Source organism: Vicia villosa, linkage group LG4 (genome assembly GCF_029867415.1).
Source record: "Vicia villosa cultivar HV-30 ecotype Madison, WI linkage group LG4, Vvil1.0, whole genome shotgun sequence".
NCBI classification, from domain to species: domain Eukaryota; kingdom Viridiplantae; phylum Streptophyta; class Magnoliopsida; order Fabales; family Fabaceae; genus Vicia; species Vicia villosa.
In genome coordinates this window covers 32,353,134-32,378,927 of record NC_081183.1, presented here as the reverse complement: position 1 = coordinate 32,378,927, position 25,794 = coordinate 32,353,134, and the positions used below count along the sequence as shown (strand labels likewise).

Below are 25,794 nucleotides of genomic sequence, written 5' to 3'. Positions count from 1 at the left end.
TGCCCCTTGGCCAAGTGAAAGATTATTTTTCGGAACTGGTTATTCTGAGCCTGAAGATGTTTGACAGATTGTTCGAGATCCATCTTTCTTACTGAAATAAACAGCGTAAAGATGAGGCATTTGTTTTTATGAAACCTGTGATGTAATGTTCATGAATGTTATGATTATGCATATGCAATGTTTTCAAGGAATTAAAGGGACTTTTAACACATATTAAAAAAAAGAGAAAATAGACATTATTATTAATTAAATTACGAGCTCATCAGGTCATAATTCTTTAGTTACATCAGACTGAAAAAGAAATGAATAATGACAAATAAAAACAAATAAAAGTCTAAATTCCAGGATTTTTGTCTTTTTGACGACGCCTCCTTTTCAGAACCCTGACTTCTTCCTTGTGTGCTTTGATCATTTCCTCTCTTTCTCGAACAAGCCTAGAAATTTCATTTTCCCATGAGTTAATCTGATCTGGGGAAACGAAATCTTCAATTTTCCATTTACGAGAAAAATAGTCAAGTAAAGTCTCTCGCTCTTTAGCATCTTGTGTCAACACTTCTTTTTCAGCTTCAACCTTTCGTAAGCGTCTCTCAAAGTCATCCCTTTCCCTCTTCAGTTGGTTAACAGTTGCAACAAGATCTTCATTTGGAGTAGGAACATACGGCTCGAATGCAATTGGGACAGCAGGAGGAGCTACCTTTGGTACTATGGGCGTATCAGAAGGGTAAGGCATCCCAAATTCCAAAACTCGATCATAAACCCATTGGAAGTACGGGTCCCATGGCATGTAATTTCTTCTTCCTATATCTTTTGCACCAACTTTCTTTACTTTCGACCAAGCCTTGATGGAGAGATCTCTTTTCTTTGACTTATCTGAATCATAGCTGAAGTATTCTGAACTGAGATACAAGGAACGTGGCTTATCCTTCAAAGCAAAACCAAACTGATGTCGAGCTAGAATAGGATTATACGTTATTCCCCCACGAACGCCAAGAAGCGGTATATTAGGGAATTCCCCACAACTATCAAATAGTAAAGTTCTTTCAAACTCCTTTTGGTACCAAATGACGTTGTCAAAAGAAAGCTTCATAATTCTTTGAGCCCAAGTTAAGCCTTCTTCATTCTTTCTTACGGAGAGAGGTAAGTGCGAAATAAACCACTTATGCAATAGCGGAGCACATCCAAGGACACAACCTTTCCTTTTCGATACTCGGAAGTAATAGAATGTAACAAATCACCAAGTAAAGTAGGAACGGGATTCTTACTTAGAAATATCTTGATAGCAGCCACATCAACAATTTTATCATAATGGAAGAATAGAACTTGTCCATAGATTAAAAGAGACAAAACAGCTTCCAGAGCATCCATACTTGAAGCCTTAGCAAAAATCTCCGCTTTTTCGTAGAGGAAACCAAGGGGTAATCCAGAGTACTCTTTCTTACTAATCCAAACTTTCTCAATCTCAGATCTTGGTAAGTGTAGGGCAGCAGTGATGACTTCCAACTTAGGATCTTCTTCTTTACCAGTATAAGGGATTTGGTTGAGCACAGGGAACCCCAGCAAGTGTGAGAATTCTTCCAAAGATGGTACCAACTGAAAATCTCTATAAGTGAAGCAATGTAGTAACGAATCATTGAATCATGGTGTTGAGAAGAACCTCATCCACATTAGTTCGTACTAAACCGATAAGCATGTTGAGAGACTCACTGAATCTAAGAGAACCAGAAATGTTGTCGCAGAAAACCTTTAATGGAGTAGTTATTTTCTTGAAATTGAGGAAGAACGGTTTACGGCCTTTGGTTTCCATATTCAAACAACCTACAAAACAATATACGGTTAAAATCCCCAATTCCTTGAAATGGGTTAGCCATGCCATGTATGAATGATGCATTTATGCATGATGCACAAACACAAATAAGTCCACACAAATCACACAATTTCCTTAGGCTTGGCTTGCATGGAGTTTTAAATCATGTGAGATACCCTTCCCAAAGGTGTTTCTAAGGATGAAGATGATATCCGCAGCGGGTTCTATCGAGTTACCCAGAATTGTCAGCCCTCCTTAAGCACCCTCGAACATGATACATAAATACCATGCAATGATACTTTGAGAAAGAACCTATCTGAGCTGTAGTATCGGGTAGCGACTGTGCTCTCAACATACATCAAGAGTAGTCCCCCCACTACGTTCCTAAAAGTCAAGATGGGTTAAAGGTAACTAAAGGTCCTTAAGCTCCGACTCACCCACGGACATCCGCACGAACCTCCCTCATACAAGAGAAGCATGCAAACACCCATAGAGGCCTAACTTAAGCGTGAACTCTCATATTGACCAATCCTCCACATACATGAAGGAGGTCGCCATGACTATGCCACTTCCTATCTTAGATGTACTTGAATCCGGGTGTAGGATTCGTCCTTCAGTTAATTCCCAAAACGCCCCTGAAAAATAAAACAAACAAAGGAAACAATAGAAAACATTTAAAGTGTTCCTAAACTTTTAAGGTAACCCCTCTTTTATAAGAAAAATCTCCCTAGAAGAGTCGCCAGTTCTGTAATACGGTGAACTAACTTTATTTGTCTAAATGTCGCGGTTAAGCATGAGTCGCCAGCGACTTTTATTTTATCCAAATATTAGAAAGGCTAAAAGAAACAGGAAAAACATTTTAAATAAAATAGGGTTCGGGGGGTAATTATGCAAAGGGAAGGTGTAAGGCACCCTTTGCATCCATGGTTTTCCATGGGCTCTTAATTGCTTTGCTCTTTGTTTTTTTTAGAAATGTAGAAGAAAAAGAATATGGACTTTAGCTCGTAAATGAGCGTAGCCATTTTTGAAGGATTATGAGAAAGAATATGAAAATTTTAGAGCAAGGCAAAGCAATTAGGGGCAATTACCTTAAAGTTTTGAAAATGAGGTTCTTTTAGCCTTTTAGGGTGAAAGGGTCTATCCTTGCCATAAGAGGGCAGGAAGCCTTTCATTTGGAGGTTGAAGGGTCATCGAGAGTTCGTTCGCCATAAGACTGTCCCATGCCATAGGGAGGCAGGTAGTCTGAGGGAAGAACCAGAATAGCCTTTTCGTAGGCAGCCAGAGGATACCTCAGCCTTTTCGTAGGCAACTTTCGAGGGTCGAGATCATGTATATCGAAGGCAGCATCATTAGGGACCATGATCTTTAATCGAGGCAACATGGCTGAGATATCCTCGTATTCGAGGGACATGGCTATTCTGCAAAAACACAAGGCAACAGGCAACAAGGCAACAGGCAACAAGGCAACACAGAGGTTACCCCAAAAGTGTGCGTGGGTGCAACAATCATGTGATTATATTCAGATATTTATCTTGTAATTAAATGATTCTATATTCAGTTCAGGGTTGTCACTCCCTAGGATTACTAACCATAACAATTAATATTAACAGTAATAATGGGGGAAGGGAAATTGCAACCAGCGGAGGAGAGGGGAATTGAAACCAGCGGGATAATAAATAACAATTAAAATAGAAAATATTAGAGTTTAGGGTTTAGGGTTACCGATACTCGTAGCTTTGGAAACTGACAAACCCTGAAGATTGGAAAAGAAAGAATAAACAAAAGAAGGGGTCGGTGCATTATCGGTTCGGAGGCAAACGAAATTAACCCTAAAATAAGAAGGTAAAAAGAAATTAAAATAATAAGATATATAAACAAAGGTACTTAGCTCTGATTTGATCTGATATGGTTGGCGGTCAGAGGAAGCTTCGGGGCTAACCCTGAAAATGGCAAGGCAGATGCAGAAGAAAGAGCGAGTTTATGCACAGTTCAAAAAAGTACGGATGGTAAACCCTAAAATCAAAAGGAAACAAAATAGACTTTGAAAATAAATAGGGTACTTAGCTTTGGGTCTTGATCAGGCGCGTAGTCGGGATGTACTTGAATGGTAACCCTGAAAAGGCACAGAAAATAAATATCTCAGTGTATGGAATGATCTTTGTAAACCTTGATTAGGGTACGAATTAAATAAGAAAATACGAATGATTTAATTAATTATTGGTCTCGCGACCTAATTAATTAAATCGGGATAAGAAAATTAAGTCAAGTGTAAAAATATTTTTTAGGAATTTAAATAAAATAATTATGACTTTTTAAAGATATGTATATAATTAAATAAATGATTAAATGTAAATTAAAATAAATAAACAATATAATTAAATAAATATTAAATAAAATATATGATTAAAAATAATATATAAATAGATAAAACAAATTAATTATAAATAAATATATAAAACAAATATATAAACATATAAAATAAATAAATAATATAAGTATTAAATAAATAAATGAATAAATAAATAATATTATTATCAAAAAAAGTTTTAGAATAAGAGAAAATAAATAGTTTATTATTATAGAAAAGAGAAAATAATTTTTAATGATATATATATATATATATATAATTATAATAGGATTATGTAATTAATAATAAAAAAAAATTGGAAAATACTCAGCTGGATTGTGTGTGTCACTCGCATGAAGACCATGGTGGACTGGCAGGATCTGGCGCGTTAGATCTGCAGCTTGATGAGATGGACGATCGTGATGGTGAGGGACCATAGTATCACGTGTTTCATAACGCGCTGAATCATCCAGGATTCCAAAATCCTTTCGCGCGCTATTCTGGTTTGAAAGGACCAATGGCTGCGCGACACGCCATCGTCCCTGACCTCCAGATTTCTGCAACTACCTTTATTACAGCGCTTTTTGCTTTGAAGCGTTGTAAAAGACCCTGTGTACAAAACTCAAAAATAGCGAATAGGACCAGATGCTCATATAAATTTGGCGCGCCTGTACCATTCAACTCGTCTGATCCTCACGAGCATGGTCATGGTATTGGTTAGGCCTAATTTTACCTGTGGAGAAAAGCCCTAATTCGAAGGTTTGAACCCTAACATGGCAATCGGTCCATAACCACATCATAATGCACCAAACTTTCCATAAACAATAAATATATCATTCTAAACACGAATATGCAATTAGATTTGAGAATGAATGCATGAATACATAGGATCGAATCAATTTAGGAACCGACCAAGAATGACTTACAGTGCTTGATTCTTGATGCTTTGTGACTCGAAAACGTTTGGGAATCGTTCAGTGATGATCAAGGAACAAGTCTTGATCAATTGCAATGCTTGAATCGGCCTAGAATTCCAAATTGACTCTTGAGTTTTTTGTGAATTTTTGGCTCGGGTTTGAGTTTTCTTGATGCAGAATTTTGTAACCCTTGTGCTATGAATTTGATCAGTATATATAGGGGAATGATTAGGTCAAGAGAAATTGATCAAATCTCTTTTGAATCTTGAATTGAATGTGATGAAAATTTGATTGGAAATATGCCATGGAATCTTTCTAAAATTGTCCAAAATTTGACTTAATTATTCCATATATCAAGTGCACGAAATTTGATTGAATATAGGAGTGAATGTAGATTGAATTTGATTCAAAACAGATTTCCTTATAAATCTTTTGATTTTCTTTAATTTTAATGAATTTTAAATGAAATAAAAATTCTGTAAAATTAATTAAAACCAAGTAAATTCGTGGCCAATGATTTATGGGCTCCTAATACCAAGAGGAAGGAGTGTAGATCTTAAAAATATGGGCCCATTAGCAAAAATACTTCAATTCTTTCACATTTTCTCTCCCAAAATAACCCAACTTTGACAAGGTCTATCTCTCTCAATTTTTGAGGTATGGAAATTTTCTAGGACTTTCTAGAAACCTTAGAGAGTCCTCTAACCAGTGTCTTTGGTCTCATATCAAAATAATTTTCCATGCTCCTTATATATCCTTTTGAAAAAAGTGTCTTTTTGTTGACTTTTGAAAAGGACCTATAATGTTTTGGTCCATATCTCTCAAATGAAGAATTTTTAGACTTGGCATGTGAGACAAAATTTTGTAGAGAATCAAATTTGCTTCAAAATGAGCTTTGGATGGAAAATTTTAGATATTCGATGTGAGAGTTATGGCTGGTCAAAGTTCAGTTTGACTTTTCCTATGCAAAACCCTAATTTAGAAACTTTTTTATTTGTTGATTTTTGATCTTCCCTTGATGAACCATGATCAATACTTGATCAAATGGTGAATGATACTTCAATATGAGGATCTTGACAAAAAATCAGGAGTTTTTACTTTACTTTGACCACAGTTGACTTTTAGGTTAACTTAGTCGACTGTTGACTTTCTGAACAATTGAGTGACCAATCCTTTGAATTGAGACTTGATACTTGTCATAGAGATAGTGTGAGATATATTGAGCCATATAGGATGCTTTGGATCCATTGATTCACTGATTTTCCTTTGAGTGAACCAAACCCTAGTTTCAGAGCCTTGTATAGGAGAGTGTGTCTAGGAGACTTGTGTATTGCTTTGAATTTGTATGAGAGAAATAGTATGAGCAAATTTTGGAGTATGACAAAAGGGAGAGAGAGAGAGTGTGTGTGTGTGTGTGTGTGAGTGATTGATGCAATAACTTTTTGCTATCATGAATTGATTATTTTCATCATGCAGAGTTATTGCACATGCAAGGATATCTATACAATGTTAGTTACACTGTAGGTTCTAAGTAACTAACTTATCATTAGTGAAACAACTTAACTACCATAAATAACCCCTATAACTAACTCAAGCCTCTCATTCTAATACAAACCGTCAAACTCATGGTGGTTTTAAAGATATGACTTTGAGCTTGTCACGAAATGTAGGGAAAAGATTTGTAGAAAGCGGTTTTGTGAGAGTGTAAGCAATTTGCATATGTGCTGGTACATGTTGATTCTGCACTCGTTGTGATACAACATGTTCATGAACGATGTGTATGTCCAGCTCAATATGCTTCGTGCATGCATGAAGAATAGGGTTATGCGATAACATTAGGACATTGAGGTTGTCACAAACTAGTGTAGGTTAAAGAAAGCTGACTTTGAATTTAATGAGTAATGATTCGACCCATAGCAACTCTGAGATAGGGGAGATAATGCCATGTATTCTTCTTCTATGCTGGACTGTGCAATAAGAATCTACTTCTTAGAGCTCAAAGCAAATAGAGGTAGATCATCTATCGTCGGATTCATTGGCCCCGTCAGAGTCACTATAGGCTTTTAGGGAGTATTGCTATTGAGGATTGGCTAATTCTAGGAGGAGTCCATGATTAGCTTTTCCACTCATATATCTTAGTGAACGTTTCACAATGCTCCAATGTGACTCTAATGGATCAGCCATGAATTGACATGCCTTGTTTACACAAAAGGCTATATCAGGTCTTGTTAGAGTGACATATTCAACAGTTGATCGATAGAGAAGAGGATCTGAAAGTTTGTCTCCACCATGTTTACATGAGCTAATTATAGGTTTGCTTACTCAGTTTGCTTCAGTCAAGTTCACTTTGGTTAAGAGATCTTTGATATACTCGGTTGGTACTAACACCATCGAGCCATTAGGTTGATAATGAAATTCAATGCCTAGAAAATATTGAGCGATACCGAGCTTTTTGAGAGCAAATTTATCATGTCGTTTGGAGACTAAATTGTGTAGGATCTTGGGAGATGAGCCACTGATGAGTATATCATCAACATATACTAAAGCATAGAGAATAACATGTTGATAATTGTGAATGATTAATGATTGATCACATTTGCATGAGGTAAAGCCAAATTGAATTAAAGCTTGAAGAAGTTTCTCATATCAGGCTCCAAGTGCCTGTTTCAAGTCATAGATAACTTTTCTTAATTTGAACACCATGTGTCATACCCCAAAATCTTCCCACCACATTTTTATACTCAAGCTCATTTGAATATCAGAAGCTCAAGATTTGACTGACTGTACACTCTCCTAAACAACAACCCTCAAACTAGGGTTTTGATCTTTTCAAATTAAATCAAGTTCTAAGACCTCAAATGGAACCCTTGGTCTCTCATATTCCTCAAAGGATCCTCATGCCAAGTTGCAAGCTCTGATTCATAAGATTGCTCAGTCAAAAGTTCAAATGGTCAATAGTCGACTAGTTTGACCTAAAAGTCAACTATGGTCAAAGTACAGTCAAAACTCCTGATTTTTGGTCAACATCCTCATTTGGAAGTATCATTCATCATTTGATCAAGGATTGATCATGACTCATCAAGGAAAGTTCAGAAATCAACAAAACTCAAAATTCTAAATTAGGGTTTTATAGGAGAAAGTCAACTGAACTTTGACCAGCCATAACTTTCACATGGAACATCAGAAATTTCCCATCCAAAGCTCAATTTGAAGGAAATTGAATTCTCTACAACTTTGCCTCTCACAGGCCAAGTCTAAAAATGCTTCATTTGAGAGATATGGATCAAAAGGTTATAGGTCATTTTTGAAAGTCAACAAAAACACCTTTTGGGTCAAAGCTTATAACTTGAACAGGGTAAACTCAATTGAGATGAAACCAAAAGGAGGTTTTAGAGGACATCTTGGGCTTTCCAAAAAGTCCTAGAACTCTTCTATATCTCAAATATTGAGTGAGTTATGACTGTTAGAAGTTAGCTAAAATTCAAGAAAAAGTGTGAAACCTTAAAAGGCGAAATTCCAACTTTTGAATAATGGGCCTATAAACTTGAGTTATCCACGAAATTCTAAGCCCAAAGGGAGTCCAAGGATCAAACATTTTTATGATATTATTTAATTTATATTTGATTTTAATAACTTAAAATCAAATGAAATCAAATAATCATGAATAATTATATAATCATGGATTAAATCTTTTTTTTCTTGATCAAGATTTGAATAAATCTCATCTAATGGCTAGAATTAAAACGGAAATGTGCAAGAATTAGAATTGATCCAAGAATAGAAATATTTGAAGAAAATTTCATTCAAAATCTCCACATCACCAATGAATCTTTTTCACCTCAAATAACAACCCTACTTCTCTTGCAATATATATACACACATGCTCAGTCTCAAGGGGGACGAAAAAAAGGATTGAGGCCTTCTTTTTCGTACGTACAGGCCTTGTGGAAAACTAACGTCACCATTGTATTCGCAAGGCCAAATTTAGGTGATCTGGGTGTTTGTTTCTTTTTGCTTGACGTGTTTTCACAGGTTTCGAATCATAGCCAGGGAAGAAGAAAAACCTACGGAAAATCCGCAGGTAATTCCATGGGTAAGTCCGCAACAATTTCCGTAGGTAATTTGAAGGAGAAGATGAACAGGACCTTTTAAAAGCTGACCCGTATGCGTGGCCATTCTGAAAGCTCTCATTCGTCAGTCAACTGAAGCCATTCCTCTCTCCTCGCGTGTGAGGCCGTGAGTGGCCAATCAACGGTCCCAGCGTTTTCTCTCTCTGCGTGATTGGCCTGCTCAGATGACATGGGTCCCACGTTTGACTTTCACATTAATTCATTGTTATTAATTTTATTTGTTTTGAAGTAATCTTTTGACAACTTAAAGCGTCTGGTTGGATGTTAATACAGGCTGTTTGCAAGTTTCAATTCCTAGGTTCGAACCCAGGCTATGTATAATGTTTTTATGAATTATTTGTTTGTAGATCCTATGCTCCGCCCCACACTTGGAGTATGATGAGCATCCATAATCTAGCCGTCAGATTCAATTCAATGGCAATCCAACGTTCCAGAACATGCAATCCACCATGGACTCTCACAAGCCAATAACACTAGAGCCTACGCCAGGTTCTTCTAAAACCCTTTTATTTTTCTTTTATTTCCTTGTTTTTCTTTTTAATTAAAACCTTTTTAATTAATTCTTTTTGACAAAATTCCTTTTAAATAATAATTAGTTAACAATTAGTTGAATAATTTAGTTAATAATTAAGTAATGTAATTAGGTTTTTAAAATAATTAGATACTTTAATCAAATTAGGTTAATTTAATTAGAATTAGGATTAATTTAAATTATATTAGGATTTAAAAATTAATTAGGTTAAAAAACCAATAATTAATTTTTAGGTTTGACTAGCCTTGATTAATTTAGAAACCCTAGTAACCTTAGGTATTTTAGGTAGGTGTTGTCCATTAACGCACTATGTTCAAACCTTATTTAGGTCACAACAAGTTTTCTTAAATAAACTTTGTAGGTTTATGATTAGGGTTTTTACTGTAATATTATTAGGTTTTTAAAGGTTTAGGTTTGTTAACCCTGATTTTTCTAATTTAATTGCGAATTTCTCCTCTCATCTCATATTCCATTGTTTGTCGAACGCCTTCTTTAAATATTTTGCCTTCTTATTTGCCTTTTATTTATTTACCTTCTGCCTTGCCTGGTTTAACTCTTGTGTTCCTTCTATATTTTGGATTGTGTTCCTTCTATATTTTGCCTCTATTCATCTGCAGGTGTTTATTGTAGTAGATTTAGGCTTTTATTTTCTGCCTTTTAAATTCCGTCTTTATCTTTCTGCCCACAGGTGTTTATTGTAATAGCGTAGGACTTTTAAATTCTGCCTTTGATTTGTGTGATTTTTAACTGCGTGGTTAGTAATCTTAGGGAGTGCAAACCTTGTTTAAAATAAATTAGCTCACTAATTATAAGATAAATATTCGAATTGAACCACCTGATTGTGCCACACACACACTTTAGGGTAATCCCTCTCGTTGCCTTGTTGCCTTATTTATCTGTTGCCTGTTGCCTCTAATTGTACTAAATAGTCAAGTCCCTCGATTCCGAGGATACCTCAAGCAAGGTTGCCTTAAAGAATAAAAATCATCTAGTCCCTCGATGCTGCCTCGGAAAAATAAGATGATTGTCCTATTGCTAAGGTATCCTCGCATGATGACTAAAAGATTAATGACTATTATATCCTTCTGTCATGCACTCGGTTTTTTACCGTACCTTTCGCGGAGAGATACGCGAACTGACTCTTTTCTTTCTGCTTTTGTGTTTTTGAAAATCAGAGAGTCGCCACCGACTTTTATTTTATCCAATTAAGGAAAGGTTTATAAAAGAAACAGAAAAAGACCTTTAAGAAATTCTGGGTAAGGGGGTAGGTTATACAAAGGGAAGGTATTAGCACCCTTTGTATCCATGGTTATCCATGGGCTCTTTAATTTGCTTAGCTCACTTCTTTTGAATCACTTTTCTATTGCCTTGAAATGCTTGTATGTGGTTTCAAATACCTTTGTAAATTGACTTTGTAATGATCCTTATGCGGATGTATACAAAGTGTTTTTATCTTTCAAAATATGTTTTTTTGAAAAAAAGAACGTTAACTTCGTAATGATCCTCGTTTGGATATATACAAAGTATTATCTTTTTGAAAGTTTTATTTTGAAAAACAATGATATATGAGAGATTTGTTTGTTTTGATCTGAGCAAGCAAATTAGGAGGTCTACCCTAAGTTATAAGGTCTTTTCCTATTTCCTTTAAAAAACTATCCTTTTACCGGATGTAAACGAAAGATCGATTTTGCATTTGAAACAGTAGAATTTGATTTTGATTTTGAAAAGAGTAAAAGAGGGATTACCCTAATAGGTGCAAGTGTGATTGTGTTTTGATTCAGATATTTTATCTTTGAAGTTAGTGATCTAACGATTCAATTTTAATCTTTGGCATACACGCAGTTTTATATGTACTGAAAATTAAAATGCGGAAATGTAAAATGCGGAAAGGAAAGTAAATCTACGCTATTACATCGATTTTGCGGGAATGTAAATTACGCTATTTACATGAATTTGACAACCTATACACTTGATCTATGAATTTAAATTGCAAGAAAATAAAAGAAATATTTTTGGATTTTTTGATGATTGATTTTAATTAGAATTAATGCATGATTAATTTAATTAAAATGAGAAAAAGATGGAAATAAAATTTAAACCTAAAAATTAAGTTTAAAATATGTTCAAAATACTTGTTAATTAATTTTAAAACAAAACTAATTTTTTTTTGGAATTTTTGAAGATGTTTTTGAAATTATTAAGTTAATTAACATATAATTATGCAAATAATTATACAAATAATTAAAACTTAAAGAGAAAAATATTCTAAATATGTATAAAATTAGTCTATAATATATATAACCTAATTTAATAAAAAGAACAATTTTTTTGATTTTTTTGATTGGTTGATATAACTAAAAAGCAAATATATAAATATATGTTGATTAATTAAACAAAATATTTTAATTACTAAGAAAAATAAAATATTTTTGTGTCAAAAATTAAAACAACATTTTATCAACCTAGAAATATTTTTTTTTTGAATTTTTTGGATTTTTAAAACTATTTTAAATTAATTTTAGAAGTTAAATTAAAATAAAATAGAAAATATAAAAAGATATGATCATGTGTGGTTGATTATGATGGATTATGGTGTGGCTGCGTATTTTGATGCGTTGGATGAAAAGTTGAGAGGATCCAAGGGCTGTGAGGTGAGGTTACATCATAGCCACATGGAAATCAGAGCATATAATCATTCAGGTATTCAAAGTCCACGCTGGGACCCACGCTGGTTGACCAGCGAATGAGGGACGCCCACATGGTCGTCTTCCTCCTTCGTCCCATGCAGATTTCTTGAAGGTAAATTATGGCGGTTAAGACCGTCGTAATTTGCGTCGCAGAAACGCCATAGTTCACATGAACCTATAACCTGCAAAAATGTTAGCTTCAAACAACAAAAGTAACCCAGATCCCCTAATTAGGATGCTCTGAGTTCATTGGTGGTGTTAGTTTTGATTAAAACCCACTCCATCTATGAAAACGAAAGCTTTGCATCTTTAGAGTTCAAAAATGGCACACGATGCTCTAGGGTGTATGGCTCATATATGATACGTTGGATCATCTTTAATTCATGTTAGGAACACATAGAAATCATCATATTACATTGAAAAGGATCATCTTTAATTCATGTTAGGGTGTTCTATGTACAAACAAGCAAGACTATTGATTGGAGCCTGTTCTATAATAGCCCAGGAGAAGATTGAAGTGTTTATTTGAGATTGATATGAGCTTATACAAAGAAAACGAAAATTACAAGTGTTTAGGTATTTTTTGAGAATTTTTGTGTGTTTCTTTGATATGCCCTTGCTATATTTCGTGTGTGTCTTCTTTGTGGAGTATGCTGCTTCATTTATAAGCTAGGATGTGCTTAAAATTGAAGCTAAGAAGCATTGATGAGCTTTGTTGAAACTTTGATTTTTAAATATTAAAAATCTTTGAAACTTTGACCAAAGCTTGCTCTCCTTTACTTCTCTTGCTTTGTACTTCCTTTTGCTGCAGAAGATAAGCTACCTTTGATGACTCATGCTTAAGATTCAAGCTACACATTATCCTTCCATTTTCCTTTTTTAATTTAATCTTAAATGGGATAAAATTAAATCAAAAAAAGAAACAAAAATGATATGGGCTTTGTCTTGGTCGTGGGAGGCCCTTTACATCATGGGAAACATGTTTGGACCATGGAAATTGGGTCTCATTTGAAAAAAAAAACATTTTTGATCAATGTTGATTTCATGCATTTTCCCATAAATTGGTCAACTTCAACAAGGCATAAATCCCTCAATTTTTATCATAAGAAGGAGATCTTGTACTTTTTCGAAACCTCAAAGAGTGCTCTAACCAATGTCTTTGGTCTCATGTCAAAATTATTTTCCATGCTCCTTGTGTATCCTTTTGAAAAAAGTGACTTTTTGTTGACTTTGAAAATAACCTGTAATGTCTTTGTCCATATTTTTCAAATGGTGAATCTAATGACCATGGGACCAATTGCATTTGAAAGATAATTGAATTTCCTTCAACATGAGCTTTGGTTTGAATTTTTTGGATGAAGGATGAGAGAGTTATGACCAGTCAAAGTTCAGTTGACTTTTTAGGAGAAAACCCAAATTTTGAAACTTAGGTTTTTGTTGATTTTTGATCTTTCCTTGATGAATCATGATCAACCAATGATCAAATGATGAATCCTTTGACAAAATATGGATGTTGACAAAAAATTTCATTTTTGACTGTCTGTTGACTTTTTATGGTCAAACGGGTCGTCTGTTGACTGTTTGAGCTGGTGACTGTGCGTCTGAGTGAATTGAAGTTTGAAAATTTGTATGGTGGTACTTTGAGATATATGGAGGTCCATGAAATCCATTTGAGGTCTCAAAAACTTGTTCTCCTGAAAAAAACAATAAACCCTAGTTAGGGACTGTTTGTGTAGGAGACAGTTAAGCGTACCTGATTTTTGTGCAGTGTTGAGTCTCTGCTAATCATGTGATATTCAGAAGACTTCTAGAACAAAAATCTTGGAATTTTGAAATGCAAAAGTTTGATTTGATTGATGGTACAAAACACGGAGAATTGCACTGTCAGCGGTTTGACTGTCAACTGACTGTAGCAGTTAAAGTGAAAATTCAACAGTCAAAGTTAATATTTTTGTTGTTTTTGTTTTTGGTTTTGTTTTGTGTTAATGATGCAAATTTATTTACATGACTTGTTAGAAAAACACAGACGTAATAAATAATTAATATGTACTGTATGCAAGCAAAATTACCGATAATAACCCTGAAAATCATTTAATGCACAGAAAAATAAATATTTAACTGGCAGAAAACACACAAAATATTATCTGGATAATTAAGCAACAATACGACAAATAGAACGACATTTAATACTGACAGTACAGACATTACATAATTTAATGAACAGTACAATGAGTAAACGGTACGTTAAGAAATAAGAGATACGGCAAACTTTAGGAATGACGATTAATAACCCATGCTACAAACAGTAACATGTAGATGATTGGGAGCGTCAACATCCCAGGTCCACATTTTTCAGGGCTATGCAGACAGAAGAAGGACATGATTACCACCACGACGGTGATAATCATAAGAAAACACGTCTCTATCCGCTTCGCCATTTTTACCGGGGGAAGAAGAGAGAATGAATATGAAGTACAGATTTGAGAGATGAGTTATAATTTGATGTGATATTTTATGGAAAAAATGAGAAGTATTTATAGAATGAAAAGAAAGATAGAGACGTTGGGGAATGAAGTGATTCCGTACAAAAGGAGAATTTGAATGGTAGTAGGATTTGAAAGAAAGTGTATGATAGTGTTGGGAAAAAGAGAGATGTATAGAATAAAGTTAGGATTTGATTTTGAAAGAAAGAGATTCGAATAGAAAGGAAAAGATTTTGAAAATAATGGAATATAGTACAAAAATTAGTGGGAAACAAAATCAATAATAATTTACTTGTTACCAGTACAGTCTAAATCCCCGGACTTTGCGCCTGCAAAAGATTTAACTCTGTACCAATTGTGTCAGTACTATTTATCTGCAAATAAATCTCAAATAAATAGCGTGCGTGAAGTAATAAACAGTACTTGGCGTTTGCGTAAGAATAAATTCAACAGCGAGCCAAAATACTGTATAAGAAAAATTCTAAAAACCAAGTATTCATAAATCAGGATATGAAAATCCAAGATTATATGAAACTCTTAATTCTTAGATTGAGGTTTTCTTGAAAAAAGATGCGGGCAAATTTTGGGGTATAACAGTTGCCCCTATTCAATCTTCTTAAACCTGAAGAGATTGTTTGAAATCTGAAGGTAGAAGATGATTGAATATATTATATGCCCTGAAAATTTGCACTTACCTTGATCGAAAGTGATGCTGGAATTTGCACTTGAATGTTGTATGAGAAATGTTGTTGGCAGATTGAAACATTACCTGAGATGGGCTTTCAGATGTCATCTGGCAGATGTATTTGATGGTTTGTTCACCAGAATGAATCCATTGATTATATCTTGATGAAGGATTTGAAAACCTCTGCGTTGACTGTTTCGGAACCGTCCAAGGTTACCGCTTTAAGTCTAGGAGGATGATCGTTACGAAACTGTCCAAAGTTTTTCCGCTTTAGATTTTGAAAGTTGATCGTTGTGGAACCGTCTGAGGTATCAGCTTTAGATTTTTGATGGTAGATCGTTTAAGGAACCGTCCAAGGTATCGACTTAGATCTGTAGGTAGATCGTTGTGGAACCGTCTGAGGTATCAGCTTTAGATCTTTGATGGTAGATCGTTCTGGAACCGTCTGAGGTATCGACTTAGATCTGTGTTGCTTTTTTTTGAGTTGATCGGTGATTTGTAAGGAGAGATTTCTTCAGAATGAATCTTCGGCTGATTATATCTTAGAGGACTGCTTATCTGAATAGAATTCAAGGGGAACACTGCATGTGATTGAGAACATCTTTGCTGAAGACATCCGTCTGCCTGAGAAAATCAAGTTAGTGATATGCAATGTTTATGATGTATGTAACGTATGAGATTCTCGAACTAAAGGAGAAATATGCATGTTATGTTGTGTATGAATATGTGTATGATGTATGATGTATGATGCATGATGTATGATGTATGATGTCTTGAGCGTATCAAGCTTCTGGTTGGGAAAATAAATGAAGGCATTGTGATCGTTCATTTTTTCTGTCGTTTTGTTTGAATACCCTCGGCTGGGGACCTTCTTTGAGAACCAGGGTGCTCTGTTGAAGGATCTTTGACTACCGCTTGGGGATGAAAGGTAATTTGAAAATTCTGACTTTGATGCCCTTTTAAAGTGGGAATGAGGAAGATGCATAATCCTCCGATGCACTATTTGACCAAGTCCTGGTGTGGAAATCACACCTTCTGGGGATAGAAATCTGGAACAGCCCTGCTGGGGAATAAGATTTCTCGAATCACTTTGTTTGGAGAGAAAAATCTTATTGAGGAATTTGCTGAGAAATGCACTTCTGTTGGGGATTTTTCTTCTGATGCTGGTTTCAGGATGATGTCCAAATGATTGGGACATTACTTGAATGCTATTCCTGTTTTTCCTGGTAAACATCAATCATATTCAAATGCACATGTTCATTCAAAATTATCATTGGGACGTTTACGTATTCAAAACAGAAAAAGTGAAAATGTTGATTTTGAGCATGATCTGCATTGATTTTTGAAAAAGAGCCATAATAGGCTGATTAGTACAAGGAGACAAAAATCCTAGTAGTAGGAAATTGTCATAAAGTTTTGAAAAGTATTTATAAAGAGAAATAGCTATGTGAAAACAATCCAGTTGAGTTTCAATTCTGCTATTGCCAATCTGTCTTCGAGCATCTCATCCCTCACTTGTTGGAAGAAAGTAATTAGACTGATCGGTGTCTTTGATGTGTTGAATCTTGAAGGTGAGTAGGTAAATAAACGGAACATAGTTGTACGCTTTATTCCCTAACTTTTGCTTAGGCTACCCTTTCAGGTTTTCAGCCTACCGGGATAATTTTATTTAGCCTCTAATTTTTGCCTGGATCGCCCTTTCGGGTTTTCAATCCACCGAGACGCTCATTTTTGCCTAAGTTGCCCTTTCAATTTTTCAACTTAGCGGGCTTTTCTTTAAGCGAAGTACTTTTTGACTATGTCCGCATTCACAAGGTGTGGGAAATCCTCGCCATCCATGGTGGTAAGCAACATGGCACCGCCGGAGAATATTTTCTTGATTATAAACGGTCCCTCATAAGTGGAAGTCCACTTGCCCCTGGGGTCACCTTATGGTAAGATGATGCGTTTGACAACCAAGCCACCAGTTTGGTATTCTTGACTTTTGACTTTCTTGTTGAAGGCTTTGATCATACGCTTTTGGTACAACTGGCCATGACAAATAGCTGCGAGCCTCTTCTCATCAATCAAGTTTATCTGGTCCAACCGAGTCTGAATCCAATCGTCTTCGTCTAGATCAGCTTCTTTCATAATCCTTAGGGAAGGAATCTGAATTTCAATTGGAAGAACTGCCTCCATACCATAGACTAAGGAAAATGGAGTTGCCCCTGTTGAAGTCCGTGCAGATGTGCGATAACCATGAAGAGCAAAAGGTAACATCTCGTGCCAGTCTTTGTAGGTTACCGTCATCTTTTGTATGATTTTCTTGATATTCTTGTTGGCAGCTTCCACCGTGCCATTCATCTTTGGTCGATATGGAGAGGAATTATGATGTTTGATCTGGAATTGTGTGCAAAGTTCAGTAATCATTCTGTTGTTTAAATTTGTGCCATTGTCTGTGATGATCCTTTCAGGGATGCCATACCGACAAATGAGATTGTGCTTGATAAACCGGGCCACAACATTCTTGGTGACAGAAGCAAATGAAGCTGCTTCTACCCATTTGGTGAAGTAATCGATAGCGACCAGTATAAAACGATGTCCGTTGGAGGCAGTAGGCTTGATTTCTCCAATCATATCAATACCCCACATTGCAAAAGGCCAAGGAGCCGTCAGGACTTTTAGCGGGACTGGAGGTACATGTATTTTGTCGGCATATATCTGGCATTTGTGACAAGTTCTGGAGTGGTGATGGCAGTCCGTCTCCATGGTAGACCAGTAATAACCTGCTCTTAAGATCTTTTTAGCCATTGTATGTCCACTTGAATGAGTACCAAAAGCACCATCGTGTATGTCTTCCATAATCTGTTCTGCTTCCTTCTTGTTTACACAACGAAGCAAAGTCGAGTCATGGTTACGTTTGTACAGGATTCCATTACTTAGAAAGAATTTAGCAGCAAGTCTTCTTAGAAACTTTCTGTCGTTAATGGATGCCCCTTCAGGGTACTCCTGAGCTTCGAGATACCTTTTTACTTCATGGAACCATGGTTTTTCTTCCGTTCCTTCGGCATCGATCTCATTGCAATAGGCTGGTTCATCTTGTCTATAATTGGTGATCATTGGCGCCTCGTTGTCTCACCTGACTTTGAACATGGATGACATAGTAGCTAGAGCATCAGCTAGTTGATTTTCTTCGCGCGGGATATGTTCAAAAGTGATCTCTTCAAAGTAAGGAATCAAACTCAGCACATATTCTTTGTATGGAATTAGGTTTGGGTGCTTCGTTTCCCATTCCTCTTTGACTTGATAAATCACAAGCGCTGAGTCTCCGTAGACCTCTAGGAACTTGATTCTTAGATCGATTGCAGCTTTGAGACCTAGAATACATGCTTCGTACTCGGCTATATTGTTAGTGCAGTTGAAGCATAATCTGGCAGTGAATGGTGTATAACCTCCTACAGGGGAAATGATCACAGCTTCGATGCCATTGCCAAGTGCATTAGAAGCTCCATCAAAAACCATAGTCCATCGGGATCCTGGCTCGGGTCCTTCTTCCGGTCCTGGTTGCTCGTAGTCAGTGACTAGCATAATATCTTCATCTGGGAAGTCAAAGTTTAACGCTTGATAATCATCCACTGCTTGATGAGCCAGATGATCAGCTACCACACTTCCTTTGATTGCTTTTTGCGAAGTGTACTGGATGTCGTATTCTGTTAAGATCATTTGCCATCTTGCTATTCTTCCTGAGAGAGCAGGTTTTTCGAACACATACTTGATAGGATCCATTTTGGAGATCAGGAAAGTGGTGTGATTTAGCATATACTGTCTTAGTCGGCGAGCCGCCCATGCTAAGGCACATCAAGTTTTCTCGAGCAGTGAGTATCTTGTTTCACAATCGGTAAACTTTTTGCTAAGATAGTAGATTGCATGCTCCTTTCGGCCGGACTCGTCATGTTGCCCCAGTACACACCCCATTGAGTCTTCTAACACTGTTAGGTACATTATCAGAGGTCTTCCTTCCACAGGTGGTAATAAGATTGGCGGTTTTTGGAGATATTCTTTGATCTTATCAAAGGCTAATTGGCATTTGTCATTCCACCTTTCCACTTGATCTTTTTTCAACAGTTTGAAGATCGGCACACAAGTAGTAGTCATATGGGCAATAAATCGGGCGATGTAATTCAGACGTCCCAAGAATCCTCTGACTTGTTTCTCAGTACGGGGTATAGGCATTTCTTGAATGGCTTTGACCTTGGCAGGATCAACTTCAATACCTTTGCTGCTGACGATGAAACCTAAAAGTTTACCGGATCTTACTCCATAGGTACACTTGTTCGGATTTAGTCGCAACCTGTATTTCTTGAGTTTGTCAAACAGCTTGTGTAGATGACCCAGATGTTCTTCTTCGGTGTTGGACTTTGCAATCATATCATCGACATACACCTCTATCTCTTGATGAATCATATTATGGAACAAAGCTACCATTGCACGTTGATATGTAGCTCCCGCATTCTTTAAACCAAAGGGCAGTACTTTGTAACAAAAGGTTCCCCAGGGTGGTGTGAAGGTTGTTTTTTCCATGTCTTCGGGCGCCATTTTGATTTGATTGTACCCTGAGAATCCATCCATGGAGGAGAATACCTTGAATTGTGTGGTATTGTCAACCAGTACATTGATGTGAGGTAAAGGGAAATCATCTTTGGGGCTTGCCCGGTTCAGATCTCTGTAGTCTACACACATTCTAACTTTCCCGTCTTTTTTAGGCACAGGCACGATGTTAGCTATCCAAGGAGGATAACTCACAACTTTCAGAAAGCCAGCATTGAATTGCTTCTCAACCTCGTCTTTGATCTTCTTGGACATATCGGGCCTACTCCTCCGCAGTTTCTACTTAACTGGAGTGCTACCTTCTTTGATCGGCAGGCGATGAACCACAATGTCCGTGTCAAGGCCAGGCATATCTTCGTAGGACCAAGAGAATATCTCAACGTAGTCTTGCAACATTTAAATCAGTCTTTGCTTGACACTGTTTTCTAGATCAGCCCCTATCTTGACTTCTTTCTTTTCTTCGTCGCTGCCTAAGTTGATGACCTCAATTGGTTCTTCATGCGGCTGTATAGTCTTTTCTTCTTGTTCTAGCAGCCTTGCAAGTTCTCTTGGTACTTCACAATCTTCCTTACTTTCGTCCTCAGTTTGGTAGATCGGATTTTCAAAGTCATGACGGGCAATAGCAGAATCGTTATCAACTGGATCCAAAGTGAATGTGAATCTGCATTTATTTATGTGGGTGTGTGTAAGAAAACATAGCTATTTTGAAAAAATGAATAAAGCAAAGAAAGAAAAAGGATCACAAAATTTGAATATGAAAACGTCCCATGATTTTATTGAATGAACATGATCATGATATGACAAACCCTTATAAAAGGACCAGTGTGCTTCGGGCAAGGCACACGGCTTTCAAGTCCATGGTTCGATAGTACAGGAACCATTTTTATCTTTGAACAATATAAACAACGAAAAACAGGAAATTGAATTTACTCCTGATCAAAGGAGATCACATCCTCAGCTTTCCAGTTGTTCAATCTGTTGTTGTGAGCAGGGAGTATCCAGCTGTTCCAGTTGCAGTTGTCTTCTTCATCTTCCACAGCATTGATTTTATTGGTGGGGAAATGAGTCGGTGATCTTTCGGGATAAGTAAGATGCTCTGTTGGATACGAGGATCCAGGTTGAGGTATCTCTGTTGGTTGAGCGAGATACTCGATAAGGCCGTCCCATCCAGTCGGGATGACGTCTTGGATAGAGACTTGTGCATTCTACTGAGTAGTGTACTGTGACAGAAAATAACCCTCGTTATTTGGTGTTTCCCTGGCTTCTTCAAGAGTGAAATTGTCTTCGCAATGTTCGTCCCATCCAGTTGGGACAATGTCTTCAATGGTGACTTGTGAGCTCGGAGGAGCGGAATATTTCACCATAAAGTCATATTTGCCACTTGGCTCTCCTAGCGTATCCCAAACTTCTTTAGGTGGATTTTGATATTGCTCAGTGATGGAACTTGTGAAACTTTTGTCATTTTCAAATTGATCACCCCATCCAGTTGGGGTAATGTCTTCCATAGCAATAAAAGAACTCTGAGGTGCGGTATACTGAAAATTATACCCGCCGCTTGGTTCTCCCAAAGTATCCCAAACTCCCATGGGAAGGGGTGGAACTTTATTTGGATATGGCTGAATGATATGGTTCAAGAACACTCCATCGTCTTCAATAGCGTTTACTCCTTGGCTGATGAAATGTGACATTAATCCTCCAGAACAAGGACTTTGATCGTTCTTTTGATTTCCATTAGCATAGCCCAGGCCTAGCTTGTCGGACTTATAAGGTATATCGAGGAGTTGTCCCCATATTGTGCAACCACCTTTTTCGATCACAGCTTTGGCATCTTTGAGAGAAGCCATAGTTGTAGTTGGAGTAGCAAAAATATGCTTGGTAGTAGAGACATCTGGAGAGACCACCTCAAAAGATTGGCATGGAGTTTCGATGAATTCGTCATCCAACTCAACATACTTGGAGTTGCTCAGGTGGCTAACCACATATTCTTCTTCGCCATAAACTGTGACAATCTTTCCTTTTACTGGATACTTCAACTTCTGATGTAGGTTAGAAGTTACAGCATTTGCCCCATGTATCCAAGGGCGTCCCAGTAAATAGGAATATGCTGGGTGAATTTCCATTACGTAAAAGGTAGAATCAAAGATCTGAGAGCCCACTCTGATTGGGAGATTCACCTTTCCGTACACTGTTCTTGTTGACCCGTCGAAGGCTCTTACCACAACATCGCTTGGTTGTAACATAATTCCTTCGAAGTCAAGCTTTTCTAGTACTGTTTTTGGTAACATGTTCAAAGAAGAACCGTTATCTACCAGCACATGAGATAGAGTGGTGCCATTACATTCAATGGAGATGTGTAGGGCTTTATTGTTGTTCTTTCCAGCAGGGTTTAGATCAACATCAGAGAAACCGAGACCATTATTCACTGTTAGATTGGCAACACAATTTTCAAATTGATCGACTGAAATCTCTTGTGGTACATGTGCAGCTTTCAGGAACTTCATCAGGGCTTTGGCATGAGCTTCTGAATACTTTAGCAGAGACAGCATTGAGATTTTTGAAGCAGTGTGCCCCAGTTGTTCGACAATATTGTAATCACTCTTGCAGATGATTTTCAATATTTCCTCCATTTCTTGCTTTGATGGATCCTCAACAGTGACTTCCACCGGTATTTGAACTGGTTCAACTTGTGGCTCTTTGCCTCGAGCGTTGATATCTTGATTAGGAACTTGGACCTGGACTAGATTAGTAGCAACATTTGGAGAAATTTCTGGTGAAAAGATCCTTCCACTTCTCGTAATCTTATTGGTACCCACAATATTATCAATAGTTGGAGTAGTAAAATTCATGGCCTCTTCGGTCAAGGTATCCTGTTTAACTCCATGGACATAAACATTAGTGTCATAACTCCACGGGACAGCTTTGTCTGAGGAGTATGGAAATGGAGTCGGACTGGTAATGATTACCGATGCCACTTTGGGTGTAGCAGAAATTTTGAAAGGAGCTTTGGTAGGGATTTTCAAGGGTATGTTGGAAACCATTGAGACATCCTCTATTCTCATGCCGTTTGAAAAGACTTCACATAAAACGTCCATGGAAGGTAGCCTCTCAAACATAATGATACGGCGATCCATCCACTTTTGAATTCCCATTCTCAGATTTTCATAACCATTGGGTAGGTGTGTGCAATAAAAGCAATCAGGGTCGCAACCTGGAAAGTAACCAGCTTGGATTAGCTTTCCTTTGACTTCAAGGAGCGGAGTTGACAATTCCCTCACATCATAGATGTAAACAGTGTCCATGATAGCATTAATGGTCTTGTCGTGCTTCGGCATAGGTGTCGTGATGACATTTGGAGTCTCTGGAGGATCGAACTCAATTTCCCCAGCATCTATCATGTCTTGTATTTTATTTTTCAGGGCCCAACAGTGATCTGCGTCATGTCCTGGACAGTTGGAGTGATACGCACATGTTGCACCGGGGTGATAACTCGGAGAGGAAGTGTTGACATTCTTCGGAGGGTCTTTCAATGTGATCAGATCTGCTTTTAACAAATGCTGCAATGCTTAAGACACTGGCAAATTGAATCTGGTGAAATTTATTTTTTGTGCATCTAGTCGATGCGTATATTTTGGCGGTTGATCTTTTTGAGGTGCAGATGCGGAGATCAGAACTGCCCCTACAGATTGGTGATGCTCATTTTTGCGACCTTTCAGACTGTGCATTGTGTTGACCTCATTCCTCCCACTGATGGGCCTTTTTGTAGTACCAGAGGAAGAGCCTATTTGAATTTTTCCATTTTGAATGCCGCTTTCGACACGCTCTCCAGTCAATATCAGGTTAGTGAAACCTGATGATGAGCTTCCCAGCAAATGGCTATAGAAAGGGCCAGTTAAAGTGCCCATGAACATGTCGACCAGCTCGCGATCAAATAAGGATGGTTGAACCCTTCCAGCCAGATCTCTCCACTTTTGTGCATATCCTTTGAAACTTTCTTTCGGTGCCATGGACATGCCCCTTAGTTGAGTACAGGTTGGTGCAAGGTCAGCATTGTATTGATACTGTTTGTAAAAAGCAGCAGCTAAATCTTCCCAGGTATGAACTTTTGTACTTTCCAGTTGGTAGTACCACTCGAGTTGTGTACCCGACAGACTTTCTTGGAAGAAGTGAATCCACAATTTGTTATCTGCTGTATGAGGTTGTATCTTCCTTACATAGGACCTCAGATGTAGTTTTGGACAAGAAACTCCATCATACTTTGCAAAGAAAGGAACTTTGAACTTTGGAGGGATAACAACATCTGAGACGAGTCCCAGATCATCGAAATCTAAACCAGGTATTTTTTGTATCTCCATAGCTTTCATGCGTTCTTCCAACTGCTGGTATTTGTCATCATCCTGTTCGTCTCCAAAATGATAATCTTCTTCATTAGAAGAGAGAGAGGGTTTGGCAGAACCCTGGTTGCTATGATTGTCTCCTTGTTCACCATCACCGACTATTTCAGGGATCGGTGGCTTTTTGGACCTTTTAACTGGGATTTTGATCTTCCTTTTCAGGTGACTCAAGCCTACAGATCCTTTGGGCTTCTTTTTCTTCTTGGTTATCAGGGCTTTCAGTTCTTGTTGCCCCTTTGCTAGTTCCAGAATTGCTACTTGAACTTGGGCGTTATGTGCTTCGAGATTCTTGATGCTTGTTTCAGATTCCATCTCTTCTAACTGAAATAAACAGCGAGGAGATGAGAAATCCGTCATGTGAACCTGTTATGCAATGTGTATGAATGAAATGCATATGCAATGTTTTCAAGGATCTTAGAATTTAGATTTGTTAAAACAAAGGAGAAATAAACATTTATTAGTTAAACAATTTATTTCTTTTTTCTCTCTTTTTTCTTTGCCTCATTCGGGCTTACAAAACAAAAATAAAGAAAATGAAGGATCCCTCAGGTCTCCCATGGACGCTTTCTCTTTGCACCCAGGAATGTGTTGATCTGCTGCTCTTCTTGGAGTTGTCCGGTGAGCTCCAATACTTTCCTCTCATAGTCTTGACAGTGTGCTTTAAAGGTGTCTCTTTCCTCTTTTAGTTGGACCCAAGACTTCTGCAACTCTTCCAGGTCAGTTGGCATATTCGGATGTAGAATAACTCGAGGTTCGTCTCCTTCGACTTCTGGCTCAATAGTCACAGGTAGTATAGCGGGATATGGCATGATGAACTTCTGAGCATGAGTACGCACCCATCTGAGGTAAGGTTCCATAGGAATAGAATTCCATTGCCCCAAAGTTTTGCTTTCTATTCTATAGACACTGCCCCACGCATGTATGAACCTTCGTCGGTGTCTATGTGAATCATCCTCGTAATCAAACACAATGCCACGGATAATCATGTCATGAGGACCGTTTCTCCATGCATATCCGAATTGGCGTAAAGCGAAAGAGGGATTGTAAGTGATGCCTCCCTTGATGCCAAGTAGTGGCACATTAGGGTACTCTCCACAATGATCAATGATAGTAATGTCTCTTTGAAAGAAGTTGTTCCACCGGATATCTGAATGAGACAAAGACATAATCCTGCGAGACCATTGCATTCTTTGTTCATTTCTCAACACTGATCGGGGAAGATGAAATGTAT

The 25,794-nt window shown here is 37.3% G+C and overlaps 1 protein-coding gene across 1 annotated transcript; it reads right to left on the bottom strand.

Moving 5' to 3' along the window:
* Nucleotides 1-334: 334 nt before the first annotated feature.
* Nucleotides 335-1,804, bottom strand: LOC131596997 (uncharacterized). Its single transcript, XM_058869721.1, has 3 exons — nucleotides 1,705-1,804; nucleotides 1,192-1,571; nucleotides 335-1,048 (listed from the first exon to the last, which is right to left on the bottom strand). Exons 1-3 carry the CDS (start codon nucleotides 1,802-1,804, stop codon nucleotides 335-337), a joined length of 1,194 nt encoding a protein of 397 aa, XP_058725704.1.
* Nucleotides 1,805-25,794: the final 23,990 nt, after the last annotated feature.